The 20,491-nt window shown below is 48.3% G+C and overlaps 1 protein-coding gene across 5 annotated transcripts; it reads right to left on the bottom strand.

Annotated features, from left to right (window-relative positions):
* Window positions 1–108: 108 nt before the first annotated feature.
* Window positions 109–20,401, bottom strand: PKN3 (protein kinase N3). 5 transcript variants are annotated; one of them, XM_044269120.1, is made up of 21 exons: window positions 20,312–20,401; window positions 15,446–15,753; window positions 14,986–15,140; window positions 12,805–13,071; window positions 12,406–12,616; window positions 12,131–12,313; window positions 11,572–11,681; window positions 11,354–11,497; window positions 11,117–11,192; window positions 10,882–11,032; window positions 10,304–10,442; window positions 9,785–9,852; window positions 9,396–9,462; window positions 8,860–8,951; window positions 8,248–8,424; window positions 5,346–5,408; window positions 5,040–5,116; window positions 4,815–4,957; window positions 4,505–4,612; window positions 3,024–3,104; window positions 109–2,087 (listed from the first exon to the last, which is right to left on the bottom strand). In XM_044269120.1, exons 2-21 carry the CDS (start codon window positions 15,507–15,509, stop codon window positions 1,869–1,871), a joined length of 2,595 nt encoding a protein of 864 aa, XP_044125055.1. In that variant the 5' UTR covers window positions 15,510–15,753; window positions 20,312–20,401; the 3' UTR covers window positions 109–1,868. The 5 variants fall into 5 exon arrangements, with proteins under 5 accessions (XP_044125055.1, XP_044125050.1, XP_044125054.1 ...); XM_044269115.1 differs by having other exon boundaries at window positions 15,471–15,753; XM_044269119.1 differs by lacking the exon at window positions 20,312–20,401 and adding an exon at window positions 16,261–16,305 and having other exon boundaries at window positions 15,471–15,753.
* Between the last annotated feature and the right edge of the window lie 90 nt (window positions 20,402–20,491).

Below are 20,491 nucleotides of genomic sequence, written 5' to 3'. Positions count from 1 at the left end.
AGCTCTGAACCTGGACAACCCCTTCAAAAAAGGACATGGCCGCGAGTGAATGAGGCGCAGTACTACACCCAGCACATAAGAAACACGCAAAGAAGAACCTGGTCACAGCCAAACGTGGTTTATTAGTACACAGGGCGGCACATATTCCCCTTCATAAATCATTGCTGCGGCTTTTAAAGGGAAACTCTGCCCGACTTGTAATATAACAAAAATCTGAACATTAAAAACACACCGTTCTCTATATATTACTATGATACAGGTAACACCCGTCCAACACTGACTGTAGGACACATCGGATGCGCTCTTAAAGGGTCTTTCTTCTATTTTCCTTCATTTGTAGTGCAGGAAGCACACAGCATGGTATAACCACAAGCGGCACTGGTTATACCAGGGCTATGCCAGTCCATCGCTCCATAGGGAGAGGCCCGCCACACAATACAGGGATATTAAAGGAGTTCTGTACAGGAAATATGCTTATAGATCTGGCCTTCCATGGTGTAGCGACCATGTAATGCTCCGACATTGGACTGAAAGATTTTGTAAACCTCAGACGACCAAAATCTACGTCCTTGTGCCATTCCGGTATATGCATGGAAACCATGGGGTCGCCCTGATCCCAGAATATGCAAGTATTGGGAACCAGAAATGCACGTAGGTGGGGGGGGGGGGGGGGGGGATATAGAATTGGGAATCTATGTATGCTTCCAATCAATATCAACCAAAACAAAATCCCCTTCTGCAGCCGCAATCAAACCAGTGGCGGCAGTTGTATACATCTATAGAGCCCCCCCTTCTGGAACGCTTGCACAAAAGTTTTACGCGACTTAGAAGCCCTTTAAAAATGCATTTTATGAGATTTAAACAACTTTGATGCCTCCATTCAGAAACAGCACCCCTCTTCTCAATGGACTGTCCCTGGTATTGCATCTCAACCTCTTATCAGCAAAACTGCAATACCAGGCACAGCCCATTAACAAGAGTGGCGCTGTTTCTCAAACAGCGGTCTAGAAAATCCAGAAATGAAGAAGTTATAACCGTCCCATCGGCTGAGAGTTGAAAGCAGAATATGTACACGGTATATACAGGTCTACCTCGCCACATACGTTTTCTTTTTTTCCAATGCGCATTGTATTTTTTAGTGGTGGGAGAGCAATTGTGCTGAGCCTGACCCAAAAATATCTACCTAAACAACATTTTTTTTCCATTGCTAAAACACATCTAAAATAAACTGAAGAAACTCTGTACGTAGTCAATTAGTCATGATCAGAAATGACCTATTATAGACCGCTCCTCTGCAGTGCGATGTGTCACCGATCCTTCTGTCACCGTGGGTATGCGCAAGAAGCAGGGGACAGATGGAAGAGCGCTCGACTACAGGATCAGACTACGCAAGTTTTGCTTGTAGTCTGTTACCATGGAGACAAAGATCTGCATAAACAAAACAATTTGCAAAGTGGCTTCATTTTAGATGCACTGGTTCAATGAAGAATGGTGGCATGGGTGGGCATGCCCTTTAATGCGGACTTCTAAATATAATAAAAATGGCTGACAGAAGAGGACGACACGAGACTATCGGTTTTCTCCCTCAATGGCTACCACTGTTATATTGCGTTTGCAGACCCCAGACCTTGAGGAGGAGGACGATTGAAGGACTCCTATAGACAACTTAGCAGTAGAGGTACAAGACATCATGGCTGCTCATTTGGCACAGGTATCATGGCAATAAGTGCATGAAGAACAGCGGCTGAGCTGAGGTAGACATAGATGCCATAGTTTGCAGTAGGTCCCGTCAGTAAGTGCATTATATCACACACCAAACGTAGTAAAGCTGGAGAGGAGGCCAAGATATTGTCTTAAGATCGGCAGCGTCACTTCTTCTCTCCAAGAAGAAGATCAGAGACAAAGTCAAAGTCCTGGAAGAGAATCTGGTCGGCGGCGGTCAAGGGGCGAGGGTCGTCCGATGGAGACAGCACGGGTTTCTGCCCAGTGAATTCTTCATCGAAATTCCGAACGTCAAAGGGATCGTTTAAGGCGGGTACGAAGGGAGGCTGCAGCTTGCGGGCATACAGGACCTCCCAGTCCATCTCCTGTATGACAGCAAGCAGAAGGCAGGTTAGTGGTGCAAGACCCTTAATTCAACACTTGCCCTACCTCGAGCCCTTAAAGGGGGGCATGGTGTCCTGTTATCAGCCAGAATGTGCCATCCCTTTATGATTGGTGGGGGCTGATTTTTGGGACAACAGGGATTGTGAAAATAAAAGGTGCAGCAGTGCAGATTAAAGCGCTGTGACCCCTTTACTGTTTTTCCCTTCATACTGAGGTCCCCGGCCGCTCGGCTGGACAGGGAAGTGCAGCACCGATCAGTTTAAAGATCCTTTTAAAGGGGTATTCCTACCTGGACATTTATGGCACATAATGTCTGGGGGGCGTGGGTCCCACGCTGCTGTGAACAAAGAGGCGGCCACGTGTCACGGCTCTCTGTTCACTTCTATGGGAGTTAAAAGGAGTATTCCGGTTGGTACAACTTTAAGATCGGTGGGGGTCCTACCACTAATCACGAGAATGGGGGCCCCCTACCCCCTGCAGCATCTCTGAAATGCTCGACTATCTCCGGAACTCCCATAGAATTTAATGAAGCAGCCGTGCGCCATTCCGGTCATTTCATGGGAGCTGCAGGGGCCCCTGTTCTCGTGATCCGTAGGGGTCCCAGCAGTAGGACCCCCACGGTCTTAAAGTTGATAGGGGATAACGTGTACCGACTGGAATACCCCTTTAAGTCAAGTGGGTGAGCACGTCGGACATTTATGGAATGTCCTGTGGATATGCTATAAGACATCCAGATGGGACATTTATTGACGGCCCTTTAAGAGGATGAACATTTTTTTTATCAGCCCTCTATGAGGGAGGAAAGAAAATAATGTTGAAATGTGATCCTGCGCTATGGCTGAATTTCAAGGCTTCTCATTTGGGTCAGAAGAACAATTATTGCCGAATTATAATTTTTTTTTTTAAGTCCATCGTACCTGGTAGAAAGGTTGTGTTTTTATCTCCTCTGCGTCACCTACACCAGCCCCTAGGCGGCGATCAGGTGTTTTCCGAAGTAACTAAATTAGAAAAAAAATAAAAATAAAATGTATTATTGAAAAAAAAAAAAAACATATCAAGGAAGTTGGATCTTTATACTGGTTTTCCATTCTGTGGGCTTAGCTACTGCCATTTGCCACCGGAAATATACACAGTGCTGTGAGACTGCCATTTGTCTCGAAATAACAGTAAAATGCTGCATTTTGCACGGATTTGACAAGAACCGCTGGGTTTGCTGATTATTCTGACAATAAGCTTCTTACTGCCCTAATGGCACTTACTTTCCCAGTCACATACAGCACCAGTCTCCTCTTCTAAAAACTACTCCTTGGGACCCTGCTCTTTACACTATGACGCCTACTTACTGCCATTCCCCCATTTACAGTACAGATGCAGCCCTACTATCATATGAGCTGATAGGTCACTGTCTGCCACAAAACCAGCTCACTCCTCTCCTCCTCCTTTGATTGCTCACACCTATTCTGCTTTTTGTGTTCAGTACATTTTTATGATTGCATTCTACTCATTTTGGGTAAAAAAAATAAATATCACTTGTTCCAGTTGGTCTGTATTAAAAATGTTCAGATGTTTCTGAGATACAGGGGTTAAAAATCAGTCTGTCAGTTTCTGTTCTCTTTTAATCCTGTCAACTAATGGCTTTGATCTCCTGACCTCATAAACACTTACTTAAGCCATATTCTTATCAGTTTGATAGGAACTGAGCTATACTGCGTGTTTAAGAGGTCAGGAGATCAGAGATGAGAGCCCCACACGTCATCCATCAGAGGAGAGGATTTAAAGAACACAGACTGATTTTTTAACCACTGTATCTCAGAAACAGCAGACCAATGGATAAAATGATTTTAGCCCAAAATGAGTAAAACGCAATCTTAAATAAATAAAAATAAATCCCCCTGAAGGTGTGCATAGCCTTTAAAGAGGACCTTTCACTACTCTACAAACTAAAAACTAACTATACCTGTGGGCAGAGCGGCGCCCAGGGGTCCCCCTGCACTTACTAGTAAGTCTGGGCGCCGCTCCGTTCGCCCGGTATAGGCTCCGGTGTCTGCGCTCCCTCTGACTGATTTCTTGTAGGAGGCGTGTCCCTTGCTGCACTACTGGCCAATCGCAGCGCACAGCTCATAGCCTGGCTATGAGCTGTGCGCTGCGATTGGCCAGCAGTGCAGCAAGGGACACGCCTCCTACAAGAAATCAGTCAGAGGGAGCGCAGACACCGGAGCCTATACCGGGCGAACGGAGCGGCGCCCAGACTTACTAGTAAGTGCAGGGGGACCCCTGGGCGCCGCTCTGCCCACTGATATAGTTAGTTTTTAGTTTGTAGAGTAGTGAAAGGTCCTCTTTAATATGCAGAGCGCAGACCCAGAGACTAGCAGCCATCTTACACCAACTATTCACATACCTTCCGTATAATGTTGATGGCTTCCTTGGCCAGGAAACGTGGGTAACGCACTTCTTCATTCACGATACTATCAAACACCTCCTCCTCATCGTCACCAGGAAACGGACACTAACCAGAAACCACAGAGCAGGCAGGAATGATGGCGGCATAAGCAAAGATTGTGCGGAAACAGAAGGCATTTGACCAGGACGATTACAATGGCTTACATATTATCTACAATAGGCACCAAAAGGGGAGAATCATCTATTCTTCCCCCGATGGTAATGGCCAACATGTTTTACCAGTGCAGTAACCACGGATCATGTCTCACCTCTCCAACCAGCATCTCATAGATCAGCACTCCCAGTCCCCACCAGTCCACTGCGTACGTATACGACGTGTCGGTCAGAACCTCAGGCGCGAGGAACTCGGGTGTACCACAGAAGGTGCTGGTCCTGTCACCATATCCCATACCTGAGACAGAAAACAAATTATCGCCTCCTCTTCCCTTACTTGATCCCAGCTTTAAATGGGATGAGGGCATCCACATCCTCACCTTCTTTACAGAGCCCAAAATCTGCAATCTTCACAAAGCCACTGGCGTCCATCAGTAAGTTGTCCAGCTTCAAGTCTCTGAGCAGAAACAGAATTTTATACATCTGCCACCAGAACAACATGGAGTAAATCCTATTGTCATGTGCTTTGATGCAACGCGCTATGGGAGATGGTTTATTCTGCACTACATCTACCATAATGCAGGGAGGCAGAGCATGCTCTACGCAGAAGCTGAACCAGCAGGACAGGCTGCGAGATGTGGGGTCATGCAGCCCGAGGATCGCTGTGCACGTGATGCCGTTCGTACCTGTAAATGATTTTGTTCTGGTGTAGGAACTGGAGTCCCAGGACCACGCAGGCGGAGTAGAACCTAACAGAAAAGACAGCCAATTGTGACAAGGGAGCGCAGTGTTTTAAGGCACCCATACACATTAGATCATTGCTTATTTTGGAGGGGGCAGGACAACGATCTAATGTTTATGGGGGCCTTGACTCTCCCCCCGATCGATGATGTTGAGGGAAAATAAAAATGTATTTACCGGAAGTTTTCATTTACTGTAGTCCACAGGCAGCACAGTCACGAAAGGTGCACGGCTGTAGGAAGTCCAGGAAAATGAAAATGTATTTACCTGAAATTTCCCTTTCCTGTAGTCCGCAGGCATCCCAACTTTCGTGACTGTGCTGCCGTAGGACGAATTTTAACGCCTGATCCTTCTGTTATCACAAGAGATAAGCAGCCATTACAGTTGCAAGAAAAAGTATGTGAACCCTTTGGAATGATATGGACAAATTGGTCATAAAAGGTGATCTGATCTTCATCTAAGTTACAACAATAGACAATCACCGTCTGCTTAACTAATAACACACAAAGAATTAAATGTTACCATGTTTTTATTGAACACACCATGTAAACATTCACAGTGCAAAAGTGGAAAAAGTATGTGAACCCCTAGACTAATGACATCTCCAAGAGCTAATTGGAGTGAGGTGTCCAATCAATGAGATGAGATTGGAGGTGTTGGTTACAGCTGCCCTATAAAAAAAACACACACCAGTTCTGGGTTTGCTTTTCACAAGAAGCATTGCCTGATGTGAATGATGCCTCGCACAAACGAGCTCTCAGAAGACCTACGATTAAGAACTGTTGACTTGTATAAAGCTGGAAAGGGTTATAAAAGTATCTCCAAAAGCCTTGCTGTTCATCAGTCCACGGTAAGACAAATTGTCTATAAATGGAGAAAGTTCAGCACTTCTGCTACTCTCCCTAGGAGCGGCCGTCCTGTAAAGATGACTGCAAGAGCACAGCGCAGACTGCTCAATGAGGTGAAGAAGAATCCTAGAGTGTCAGCTAAAGACTTACAGAAGTCTCTGGCATATGCTAACATCCCTGTTAGCGAATCTACGATACCTAAAACACTAAACAAGAATGGATTTCATGGGAGGATACCACAGAGGAAGCCACTGCTGCCCAAAAAACCATTGCTGCACGTTTACAGTTTGCACAAGATCACCTGGATGTTCCACAGCAGTACTGGCAAAATATTCTGTGGACAGATGAAGCCAAAGTTGAGTTGTTTGGAACAAACACACAACACTATGTGTGGAGAAAAAGAGACACAGCACACCAACATCAAAACCTCATCCCAACTGTGAAGTATGGTGGTGGGGGCATCATGGTTTGGGGCTGCTTTGCTGCGTCAGGGCCTGGACGGATTGCTATCATCGAAGGAAAAATGAATTCCCAAGTTTATCAAGACATTTTGCAGGAGAACTTAAGGCCATCTGTCCACCAGCTGAAGCTCAACAGAAGATGGATGTTGCAACAGGACAACGACCCAAAGCATAGAAGTAAATCAACAAGAGAATGGCTTAAAGCCTTAAACAGAAGAAAATACGCCTTCTGGAGCGGCCCAGTCAGAGTCCTGACCTCAACCCGATTGAGATGCTGTGGCCTGACCTCAAGAAAGCGATTCACACCAGACATCCCAAGAATATTGCTGAACTGAAACAGTTCTGTAAAGAGGAAGGGTCAAGAATTACTCCTGACCGTTGTGCTCGTCTGATCTGCAACTACAGGAAACGTTTGGTTGAAGTTATTGCTGCCGAAGGAGGTTCAACCAGTTATTAAATCCAAGGGTTCACATACTTTTCCCACCTGCACTGTGAATGTTTACATGGGGTGTTCAATAAAAACATGGTAACATTTACTTCTTTGTGTGTTAGCTGCAAAAACCAGTGTCAGGCAGCTGCTGCCAAGGCCAATAAGATAATGGGTTGCATCAGAAGGGGCATAGACACCCGTGATGAGAACATAGTTCTACCACTTTACAAATCACTAGTCAGACCACACATGGAGGACTGTGTACAGTTCTGGGCTCCTGTGAACAAGGCAGACATAGCAGAGCTGGAGAGGGTCCAGAGGAGGGCAACTAAAGTAATAACTGGAATGGGGCAACTACAGTACCCTGAAAGATTATCAAAACTAGGGTTATTCACTTTAGAAATAAGACGACTGAGGGGAGATCTAATAACTATGTATAAATATATCAGGGGTCAGTACAGAGATCACTCCCATCATCTATTTATCCCCAGGACTGTGACGAGGGGACCTCCTCTGCGTCTGGAGGAAAGAAGGTTTGTACACAAACATAGAAGAGGTTTCTTTACGGTAAGAGCAGTGAGACTATGGAGCTCTCTGTCTGAGGAGGGGGTGATGGGGAGTACAATAAAGGAATTCAAGAGGGGCCTGGATGTATTTCTGGAGGGTAATAATATTACAGGCTATAGCTACTAGAGAGGGGTCGGGGATCCAGGGAGATTTTTTGATTGGAGTCGGAAAGTAATTTTTTTTATTCCCCCTCTGGATCAACTTGCAGGATAACAGGCCGAACTGGATGGACAAATGTCTTTTTTCGGCCTTATGTACTATGTTACTATGTTATTAGTTAAGCAGGCTGTGATTGTCTATTGTTGTGACTTAGATGAAGATCAGATCACATTTTATGACCAATTTGTGCAGAAATCCATATCATTCCAAAGGGTTCACATACTTTTTCTTGGAACTGTATATGTGTGTGGGTTTCTCCTCTCTTGCCATTGAAAACACATGTATGCTGAGCCAAACCGAGCATGCATGTGTAATGGGGGAGGGAGAGTCGGACGATCGACCATTCGGCCAACAGCTATTGATGGTGTATGGGCGCCTTTACCTTGTTGCAGGTAGCGAGAAGATATTTTCATGTATGTGCATCATCAGGTCTCCGCCCGGCATGTACTCCATGACAAAACACGCATGCGCTGAGGTCTGGAAGCATCCAAAAAGGTTCACCAAGAACGGGTGATCAGAAGAATTCACCACCTCAAAGATCCGCTTCTCACACTGCAAACTGAAAGAAAGGAGCGAGGTCAGAAGGATCAGGGACTGCGGTCAAGGTGCAGGGTAAGGTGTTAGCTAGAATGAAATTTGGGGGTCACCATTATAAAGACAGTCGTGGTACAGAGCACTGAAAACCCAGGAGTCCCCAGGAGCTGTAATAACAGCCGAGTGTCGGGTTTCCCAGCGGCAGCCCCCCACAAGTAGAAGCAAGTAAGCAAAGATGCTGTCATCAATGGACTAAGCTTTGGCACCAAGTCTAGGATCCCTCACTACTTCCTGGTGTCATCCACCTGCGATAGTCAACTGCTGTCTGCGGTGTCTTTCTTCATGGGACCCCCAATAACCGGCAGCGATGGAACAATGCAAAATTTGTAAGGTAAGTAAGGTTTAGGGCCGGAAAAGGCAGAAGATATAAAGATCTCTACGTTGAAGGTAAAATTCCTACCTTTCGAACTCATCTCGGCTCACGATCTCTCGCTTCTTCAGCGCTTTGATGGCATACAGCTTTCCCGTCTTCTTATACTCGGCAAGAAGTACCTGAAAAAACATGGAACCAAACCGGATTAATGTCAGAGTGGCTACAGGTACCGTCAATTTTAGTGCTAAATATGACAAAATTGGTTGAACCAGCCTTAGGATTCTCCCCTAACTCTCCCCTAAGGATTGGACATCTCCCACTTGCCTGATCGTTTGTTTTCAAGGGAGATAAGCGGCCACAAAAGGTCCTGGCAGGAGCTTAGCTCTCCTTCTTACTTAATGCTTGGTTTGGTTGAGCATGCATGTGTTTTAAGGCCAGCCTAAAGGTCCCCATACACATTAGTCTTGTCGGCTGAACCTGGGAACTGGTGGATGGGGAGCTCGCTCATTTGTCCATGGCTTTGGTGACTATTACTTACTTTACTCTGCATGTTATCTTTTGTAATTGTCAAGCCCATTTATTCCCGGATCTCAGAATTCACAGTAATATAGTATGGCACTCACCTTCCCGAAATGCCCCTTGCCCAGCACAGATACGCAGGTGAAGTCATCCAGCTGAAGCACCCTTTTCCTGTATGAACATATGCACACACAATGAGCAACAACTTCCATGACTTTCTGGTTAAAGGCCCGATGCACCCAGGATTCTGCAGAAATCGTCGAAATGCCCCACCACCTCCCGACGCGAGAGGCCCAAATCATCAACACTTCACCTTCACTCTTACCCCTATCTGTGGGGTTCACAGTGTGTAAGGTGGAGGAAAGGGATGCACCCACTTGATAGGCTGGGGTCACCCTATTCATAAACCCCATAGTGTCCCCAAAGGGTAACTTTTTGCTATCTGCCCCTTTACACAATATCATTATATAAAATTATAAGCGGCTGTAATAACCTGAGAAGCTTTTGGGGTTCAGCAGAGCTCGGGGTCCCTCCGTCCTCTGAGTGGATGCGCTTCTTGGACTAGAACAGGAAGAAAGCAAAAAGGTCATAAATTCCGTGATCACATCAGGGGTCAGCAACCTCCCAACATGCACTTTTGCTCTGATCTTCTCAAAAATCCCAATGTATTGAATAGGGCATGCTGGGAGTTATAGTTTCACAAAGTGTCCACATAAAAACCTTTTCTGATGGGTCATAAGATATCATTGGGGGGGTCCACAAATTTGGAGCATAGACTTCCACCAAAATCCATTAGGGGGCATTTAGACTGCCTGTGAAGCCCTTTGGTGCTGCTTAGAGATGTCTGGATATGTCCAACAGAACGCTCACAATGGTGCATTGGAGGGGTGGGAATTGGAGGGGGTGCATAGTCTGAGGCCATCTATATGACGTGTCAGGTGATGATCTGATCTAGAACCTGGTGGTCTATGGGTTAGAAATGGCGTCATTATCGGTTCTGTCATGCACACACCTTTACGGGAGCCTTACAAGAGTCTGTGGGAGACGCTTCTTTTTCAGGTTCCAGCGGGAGGAACACGCGGGGAGGTTTGGGTGGTGGTGGCTTAGTTGAAGGGTCATCGCTGAAGATCAATTTCTTTACCGGGAAAGTGCTGCACGGAAGACAGACGATAAGGGGAAAGTTAAAAAAAAAAAAAAAGAGCTCCATGTAAAAGAGGATGGGCTACTTGGCTGGGAACCAAAAAGTTGCCAATTTACGCCGCCCCTATCATCACCCAAAATATGACAATTGAATCTGCGCTTTAAATTTTAATGGGGGACGTCTTGCCGATGGGAGACCACCGTCCATACATCATGATGGTAGGGTGCCCATTGCAATCAGTGGTGTCTATTGCATGTAGTGAGGGCCAGGCAGCAACCCCCTACCCGTCAACTAAGTGAAGCAATGGCCGCACCCCATCTAGAGTAGTGATCTCCAACCTGGCTTTCCAGCTGCCGTGGGCATGCTGGGAGTTGTAGTGTCACTACAGCTAAAGAGCCAAGCTGGAGATCTTGATACTAGGAGCAAGAGACAAAATGGTGAGGGCCCACCTGTCTATGGGATCAACCTGGGTATCGCTAGAACTGGGTAGCGGTGGGCTAAGAGAAGTCACGGTGCCGCACGGAGGTAGGATGCTCATCATCAGTCGTCCCCAGGTTGCAAAATTTATGTTCATTTGGGTGGCCCTGAGGAAATCATTTCCTAAAAAAGACAAGAAACAGATGAAAGTTTATCTGGAACGTTCTGGCAAGAAGCCGCACCCTAAGGCCAGGAGAGGACACTTACCTTTCTGCTTTGGGAATATGCGTTTTTGCCTCTGGACTTTGCCTCTCCTCTCGATCACGGGGTTACAGAACATGATCTGGAATAAACGAGCGGACCGGTCACACACACTGCCCACTCAGCCTGGGAAAGCTGGGTGCTAACCAGTATGGCTGACGTGAGCACCTGCCGACAGGTCCCTAAAAGGTAGATGCTACAATTAAGTGACCCAGGGGCTCTCCACTGCCTTAGACCCTTTACCTCAGCAAACAGCATCCCTTGTGGCTCCAGCTGCAGGCAAACCCCGTGCCGCTCATTGTCCAGAAAGTCCTCCAGACGTATGAAGCGGATGGCGCACAGCTCCCGCCAGTCTCGCCAATGCACGGACAGCTGCAACTCCCTGGACTGTGGGATGAAAAGAAAGAATGGTGGAAAGGATATAGGAAAGAGTGCACAAAGGTGTCCATGTCTGGACTTACCCGCTCCAGCTCGATAGTGAACCTCTGATCCCAGCACTGGTTGTGAACTGGTCCCCAGTTAGTATGAGTGACTGGCTTGTTATCGACCTTGAGGAGGCACATCACCTCTCCTATGGAAGATAAAAGGGGTCATGCAGCGGTAAACATGTGGCGCCCCCCGACGAGGAGCCGGCAGGGTGGCGCCCCCCGACGAGGAGCCGGCAGGAGTGAGAGGGAGCCCTTCCCCCTCTCCAACCATGGCATCCAAGGGGGTTATATGGCCAGGAATGGAGTTCACTCTGATCCCGGCCATTAGAGCAGGGTGTCTGCTGTGTATTATAGATGGCACCCTCAATCAATGGCGTGGGCATTACCGTAATGGTAAGGTGGGAACTACATCGTACTATTATGGTGCAGAGTGTGAAAGACTTAAAGGTTGCAACTTAGGGCGTTGGTGAGAATGCAAGAAGGGGCCCCAGCAGTGATACCTCCATGACCCACAGAAGATACAATTAGGTGAAATTCCCCTTTAATAAATCTCAGCTCCCTTACATACTAAACATGGAAGACAAGATGTTACCGCAGAGCTCATCCGTCCGTAAGTATCTTCCAGATCCGCCTCGTCCATGACTGCTTCCTCCAGCCCGGTAACGCATGAAGTTCTTCGCCTCGTTAGGACTTTCGTGACCGGACGTCGCCCTAGAACGTCCAGGAACCGACTCCAGCAGCCCCTGACAGCCCAAGATGTGGATCTCCAGAGTTCCTGTGCAGAGAAAACACAGGGAACACTAGGAATCCTACCCCACCCCACCAGGATCTAGAATACTGCCCCCTAATGACATCCCCCCCAGGTACCCGTCAGGGCCGTCGGCTTGATGAGAGGGGTGAGGGTCTGGCCCAGGCTTTGCTCCTTTCCCCAGACGCCGCCCGCGGTAGGACAGCTCTGCAGATCCTGTTTGATGAGCAGCTGTTTGGGGTGTCCGGAGGGGAGCTCAGACAAGCAGCGCTCCAGGGCCAGGCGGAGGAGGTCGATCTTCTGGCTGGACTCGTGTAGTCGTGACTGGGCCTGTGGAGACGGACGGAAACCAGACACAGCCACCTTAAAGGGGCTGTACAGGACTAGGAAAAACTTGGGTTTTTATTGCAAAAATAGCGCCACCCCTGTCCCACAGGCTGCATGTGGTATTGTTTGGCAAAGGAGCCGAGCTGCAAAACCAGACACAACCTGTGAGTGAAGGAGGCGCTTTTTCTCACCTCCGCCAAAGCCTTCCGATCCTGCAGTTTGCGTCCACCCAGCAACTTCACCACGTTCTTTGCTCCCTCTGCAACCGCCGCTTCCACTCGCAAGTGCCGCCTCAGCTCCTCCAGTCGCAACTCCAGGGGCGACAGCGTGTCCGAGTCGTTAAGGTCAGATGCCGCCCCCGGGGACTGTGTTAACTTCACGATCTGCATGCGGAGTAACTCCGTTTTTATCCGGCTGTCCTGAAGCATTTGCTGAGCTGTGGCCAGAAGCTTCCTGTCCTGGAATAGATGACACAGTCAGTCAGGTATCTACCACAGAACTCCATAACACGGCATTACCTGTCACCACCACTAGGGGGGGGGGGGGGGGCGCTCACTGCCTATACAGTTATACAGCTTCAATGCAGCTCAATGGGAACTGTACAAATACAGAGGCAGTGAGCGCCATCTGTTGGCGACCGCAGGCAGTCAGAATTTCATCATGTCATTCCATGGTCGGGTGAAGGGAAGCAGGGGACTTGGAGCTCAGAAAATGGGAGATCCAATTCCGTAAAAAAAAAATATATATATATTTTATTATATTTGCCCCCTTTTTGGATGTGAACCTTTACAATTTTGAAACACCTGTGCTGTTCGTGAGCAGTATTGCAGCTCATCCCCTTTCACTTCAATGGGTGGGTGGGGGAGCAATACCCGACATAACCTGTGGACATGTGTGGCGCTGTTTTAGGCAGAAAGCAGCCAGGTATTTCTTATACTAGACAATTTCTTTAATATGTTCATTTCATTTTCATCTAAGGTCGCTGCCTTAATCATGAACCGATTTTAAACCAAGTGAATTTTAGCCATTTGAAGGTGAACTGTCCCTTTAAGAGACTGCCCCGGCATGTCTTTAGCCCTCAGTTCTGATGCTGCTGACACAACTACTCCCACCAGCACAACGCCAACCTTTTACTGATAAGGCGCAGATGACGGAGCCTCTTGAGAAACCGCCCCCACCCTTATTGGTTTATCACCTAGGACACGGAGCATTGCTGACCTACTATGTGTGACCCTAAAGGGGCGTTCACACCGTCTGCCATTACATCCACTGCAGAGTCGTGATATACGGTACCCCTATGTATTCTTGGTTGAGAACTGCCAGACAATAGAAGACTACTTGTCAATATTATACTCAAGAGCTGCATTCCAATTTCTGCAGTCTTCAGAGATGAAATTACCCAGCATTCTGTGTACACAGTGACTGCATCAGCAGAATAGTGAGTGCAGCTCTGGAGTATAATACAGGATGTATCTCAGGATAAGTACAGGATAAGTAATGTATGTACACAGTGACTCCACAAGCAGAATAGTGAGTGCAGCTCTGGAGTATAATACAGGATGTAACTCAGGATAAGTAATGTATGTACACAGTGACTGCACCAGCAGAATAGCGAGTGCAGCTCTGGAATATAATACAGGATGTAACTCAGGATCAGTACAGGATAAGTAATGTAATGTATGTACACAGTGACTGCACCAGCAGAATAGTGAGTGCAGCTCTGGAGTATAATACAGGATGTAACTCAGGATAAGTAATGTATGTACACAGTGACTGCACCAGCAGAATAGCGAGTGCAGCTCTGGAATATAATACAGGATGTAACTCAGGATCAGTACAGGATAAGTAATGTAATGTATGTACACAGTGACTGCACCAGCAGAATAGTGAGTGCAGCTCTGGAGTATAATACAGGATGTAACTCAGGATCAGTACAGGATAAGTAATGTAATGTACACAGTGACTCCACCAGCAGAATAGTGAGTACAGCTCTGGAGTATAATACAGGATGTAACTCAGGGTCAGTACAGGATAAGTAATGTATGTACACAGTGACTGCACCAGCAGAATAGCGAGTGCAGCTCTGGAGTATAATACAGGATGTAACTCAGGATCAGTACAGGATAAGTAATGTATGTACACAGTGACTGCACCAGCAGAATAGTGAGTGCAGCTCTGGAGTATAATACACAATGTAACTCGGGATCAGTACAGGATAAGTAATGTCATGGATATTTGTACTGGTGAGAAAATAACCTTTAACATAAAATTGACTGCTTTTCCACTGAAATATTTGAAATTTTATACATTCTGTTAGAAACTTGACCAACAGGAATTTGCTCTTTTTGCGCTGGATCGGAGACGATCCTCACCTTCGACGCTCCACTGGAAAACATCTGAATTATGTTCTCTGCACCTTGTCGGACCTTGTTCTCTATGTGCAGCTGCCTCTTCAGCGCTTCCACTCTGCGCTGCCTTGGATCGAGGCTCTGATCGAATATACAGTGGTCCGGAGAGACCACCCCGTCTGTGAAACAACGTAGTAATGTAAATATAAGACGGAAAAACAAAACATGGCTTCCCGGACCGCTCCCAGAGATAGTCACCAACCATTCCCACTCCTCTAAATGGCAAATCAGCTCCAACTCCTATACTACTACATAACTAGGTAGCAAGGAGTTTGGGAAACAGCGCCACTCTTGTTTAAAGGCCGGGTGTGGTACGGCAACTAAGCCCCATTCACTTGAAAAGGGCTGCGCTGCAATACCGGACACAGCCTGTGGACAAGGGTGGCGCCGTTTTGTAGAAAACCGACTTTCTGCCTAATCCCACCTAACGCTTTAACCCTTTTCGTTGCCTTGTTTGGTGTCCTTCTCCATAATGACGATGCGGCCATTCAGCTCCTGCAGTTGGCGGTGCAGCTCTTGCAGGCGCCGGTTGGACGCCTTCAGCTGGCTCTCCACGTGGCCCTGATGCTTTTTGTCCGTTGACACTTTGCGTAAGTTCTCAGCCCCCTCCTTGATCTTCAGCTCCCTCTGGATCTCCCGTTTTAGCTGCTCCCTCGAGTCCTCCAGCTGCTGCTGGAACCCGGGATCCAGAATCAGTGACCCTCCGTTCCTGATCTCCATTTTGAGGCTCATCTGGGGAGAAGAGATGAAAGGGTTAAACACGTCTCCCGGGGGGTTGGGACAGGTAACCGGAGACCGATGACACACGGACACCTGTAGCACCTCGGGTTTTCAGGAAGCCTCTACCTGACCCCTCGGCATGGCGAGAGGGGCGGCGGGGGGCACTGGGCTGATCCTGCTCCTGCCTGCAAGGGAAAAAGTTCTAAAGGAGTTTGGAAAAGTTTACAGACTGGCCGTCATTTCCTGGAATTGCTTCCCGTCAGTGAACGTGGCTGACTCAGACAGTCCAGGACAGCGTCCAGCCACATCTTGTGTACAAAGGGACAGTGTCCCGAAATAGCACCCCCCTAGTATACCTGGGAGGGGCTGTTAGGTGGGGTCCTCACACTGTGCTACCTGAACGTGGTGGTCACTGAGACTTTCTAACAGAATAGGAGTCCTGTAAAGTTAAAGGGGTCATACCAGGAAATATGGCCTCTATTTTTTTTTGGGCAGACTTGCAAAGGGAAGCATACTTACCTGCTCCTTTCCGCTGGGTCCCAGCTCCTTGGCATTGATCGCCCCCCCCCCCCCCCCCAGATACGGCCTGTACTCCGCCACTTAAAGGGGTATACTCATCATATAAAATAATGGCATATATCACTAGGATACGCCGTCACTTTATGATCATTGGGGGTCTGACCTCTGGGGACACCACCAATTTTGAGAACAAAGTGGGACACGGCGCTGTACCCACTATTAATTCTACCCTGGGCAGAAGCACTCCAGCCACCCCGCTGTGTAGGGAACCGCGGCCCAACCCATTCACCCAGGGGGGGCGCGCTCCCCCATCTCTCCCGACACTAGGGTTGGACGATATCAAAAATATACCCACGATAACGATATTAAGAAATTTATCGCGATAACGATATATATCGCGATAAATGCCCATTTAGAAGAAAAAAACACTTGGGGCCACAAGGAGACGTTACACTGTATGGGGGCAGCCACAAGGAGACGTTATACTGTATGGGGGCAGCCACAAGGAGGCGTTATACTGTATGGGGGCAGCCACAAGGAGGCGTTACACTGTATGGGGGCAGCCACAAGGAGGCGTTACACTGTATGGGGGCAGCCACAAGGAGGCGTTACACTGTATGGGGGCAGCCACAAGGAGGCGTTACACTGTATGGGGGCAGCCACAAGGAGGCGTTACACTGTATGGGGGCAGCCACAAGGAGGCGTTACACTGTATGGGGGCAGCCACAAGGAGGCGTTACACTGTATGGGGGCAGCCACAAGGAGGCGTTACACTGTATGGGGGCAGCCACAAGGAGACGTTAATTGTATTAATCATTGGTGGCAGTGGCCACAGGGTCCCCCTCCCATCATTGGTGGCAGTGGGCCCCCCTCCCTCCCCAGTATTAAATCATTGGAGGCCACAGGGTCGTCCCCCCATCATTGGTGGCAGTGGGCCCCCCCCCTCCTCCCTCCCCAATATTAATCTTTGGAGGCCACAGGGTCGTCCCCCATCATTGGTGGCAGTGGGCAGTTCCGATTGGAGTCCCAGCAGTGTAATGCTGGGGCTCCGATCGGTTACCATGGCAGCCAGGAAGTTACTGAAGCCCTGGCTGCTATGGTATGTTAGTAAGCGGCATTATACTCACGTGCGCAGTGGCCGCCGGGCGCTCCTTCTTCTGTCAGTGTCTGTGCGGCGCATTGCTAATGCTTATAGCATTAGCAATGCGCCGCACAGACCTATGAGAAAAAGGAGCGCCCGGCGGCCACTGTGCACGTGAGTATAATGCCGCTTACTAACATACCATAGCAGCCAGGGCTTCAGTAACTTCCTGGCTGCCATGGTAACCGATCGGAGCCCCAGCATTACACTGCTGGGACTCCAATCGGAACTGCCCACTGCTGCCACCAATGCAGGGACTTAAGAACATTCCCGGCACCCGACCTCTGAGAGGACGCTGTGATCACCGCGCTGGGATTAATTGCGCGGATCACAGAGTCCTCTCAGAGGTCGGGTGCCGGGAATGCGAGTCACAGTATTCCTTCCCTCCCTCACGCCGGCCGAATGGATAAGAGCGCCGCAAGTACTCTGTAAATGTGCCGTACGGTACTTCACGCTGGGGCGGGCGGCCGCGGATTTAGAAGCGGTCTATGACATCACGAAATACCGCGATATTTAGGAAACTGCGATATCGCCATATCGCCGTTTTTTTAATACCGCGGTATATCGTGATACCGGTATATCGCCCAACCCTACCCGACACCCAGGGGGGGCGCGCTCCCCATCTCTCCCGACACCCAGGGGGGGCGCGCTCCCTATGGCCTCTTTCACACAGGCGTTGCTTGTGAGGGCCGGATAGTATGCGGGTGCGTCACGGGAAAATGCGCAATTTTTCAGTGTGAGGGCAAAGCATTTGAATGCGTTTTACACGCGCGTGAGAAAAATCGCCATGTTTGGTACCCAGACACGAACCCGGACTTCTTCATAGAAGTTCAGGTTTGGGATCGATGTTGTGTAAATTTTATTTTCCCTTATTACACATGGTTGATGGTTATAAGGCAAAATGATAGCATTCTTAATACAGAATGCTTAGTAAATGAGGGATGGAGGGGTTAAAAAAATATATATATAATAATATTAATTAAACTCACCTCATCCACATTCTTCTTCTTTGAGGACCTGGGAGGAAAAGGACCTTTGGTGAAGTCACTGCGCTCATCACATGATGGACCATGTGATGAGCGCTAAGGTCCTTTTTCCTCCCAGGTCATCTCTCCCGACACCGGAGGAAAGCGCTCCCATTCTCCCCCGACACCGGAGGAAAGCGCTCCCATTCTCCCCCGACACCGGAGGAAAGCGCTCCCATTCTCCCCCGACACCGGAGGAAAGCGCTCCCATTCTCCCCCGACACCGGAGGAAAGCGCTCCCATTCTCCCCCGACACCGGAGGAAAGCGCTCCCATTCTCCCCCCGACACCAGGGGATGCGCTCCCATTCTCCCCCCGACACCAGGGGATGCGCTCCCATTCTCCCCCGACACCAGGGGATGCGCTCCCATTCTCCCCCGACACCGGAGGCACCCCCCTACCTCTTCCAACATCCGGAGGTGTGTGTTCCTGTTCTCTCCAGACACCTGACGAGGAGCAGGGAGGACAGAACAGGTTCAGGCACCTTCCAAGCACTCAGCGCAGGGGATGTGGCCGAGGGATGACACTAATCTGCCTACGATGATAGACAGCGATAGCTCAGTAATGCGTCACTGCTGTCCAGCTGTGGTGAGACTACAACTCCCAGCAAGTCAAGAGAAAATAAAGGCTGCAGAACTCATCTGGAGGGGGCAGTGGGTGTGCATGTAATTCACACCTGTTCTACCAACAAGTGCCCCAACTAATGTAATACTCCCCAGCGGATACGACATGTACTCAGCTGGAGGGCCCCTTTAAGGATCACAAGAAAATAAAAAAAGATAAAATTAGAATAAAAATAGATTAGATGCACCGACTGCACCGCTCAGAGATAATCCATATGAAAGAGACAAAAAGGGCGAACTGTACATAATAACACACACACCACACACAATATGTATACACACACACCACATACCACATACATACACACACACACACACACACACACACACACACCACATACACACACCACATACATACACACACACACACCACATACACACACCACATACACACACCACATACATACACCACATACACACACCACATACATACACCACATACACACACCACATACACACACCACATACATACACCACATACACACACCACATACATACACCACATACACACACCACATACACACACCACATACACACACCACATACATACACACACACACCACATACATACACACACACACACACCACATACACACACACCACATACATATACACACACTACAGGCATATATAATCAATACATACTTATATACACATACATACACAACACAAATATGTATGCACATACGCACTTCGTATACGAAGTACACAATAAATTGAGTTATGTACACATTATATGTAATTTAGACATGCATATAATATACATATTATGTATAAAGCTATATCTACACACAGACACGCATCCTCCGGACACCGCCGCCCTCCGCAGTGGAATATCCTGGTACATACTCACACTTCCCAACTTTTTGGACGGTCAGAGAGGGGCACTAACGGTTCATTGTGTGAAAGTCCATGTTTCCTGCATATCTATACACTGCAATAGTTTTCTCTTATGAGAAGGTGCAAAAATAATCTGAATATAGAAATTTTTTAAATCCCAACTGCATTAAATAATGAAAGGTGGGCTCTATACAGAGAGGAGCAGACACACACATTCTGGGTCAATACTGTAAATGTAATACTGCAGATCTGGACATCAGATCCAACAGGGGGACACTGGGGAGGACTGCATACATGTACGTGAGCACATACAGCGTGGTCACGTGACAGGTCCCCACACTGGCGGTTACACGGACCACACAGGTATCACACACGGTCGCCCCCCACCTCCTCTAGTGACCGCAGTGTCCGGACCCCGCTCACCTGCAGCCGCCGTCCCTCAGCCCGGAGCCTCCGGACACCGGGCCTTCCCCGCCCACACTCCCTGAACTTTCAATCTTCCCGGGAAACCGGCTCCGCCCAGTGGAGAGCAGGGGGTACTGCAACGTGAGAGATTCGCCATCTAGTGTGTGTTTAATCAGTAACGGTCAGAAGAACCCTGAT

The sequence above is a fragment of the Bufo gargarizans genome, chromosome 9, assembly GCF_014858855.1.
Source record: "Bufo gargarizans isolate SCDJY-AF-19 chromosome 9, ASM1485885v1, whole genome shotgun sequence".
Classification (NCBI taxonomy): domain Eukaryota; kingdom Metazoa; phylum Chordata; class Amphibia; order Anura; family Bufonidae; genus Bufo; species Bufo gargarizans.
The sequence above is the reverse complement of the archived record's forward strand: the minus strand, read 5'-3'. Positions and strand labels throughout refer to the sequence as shown.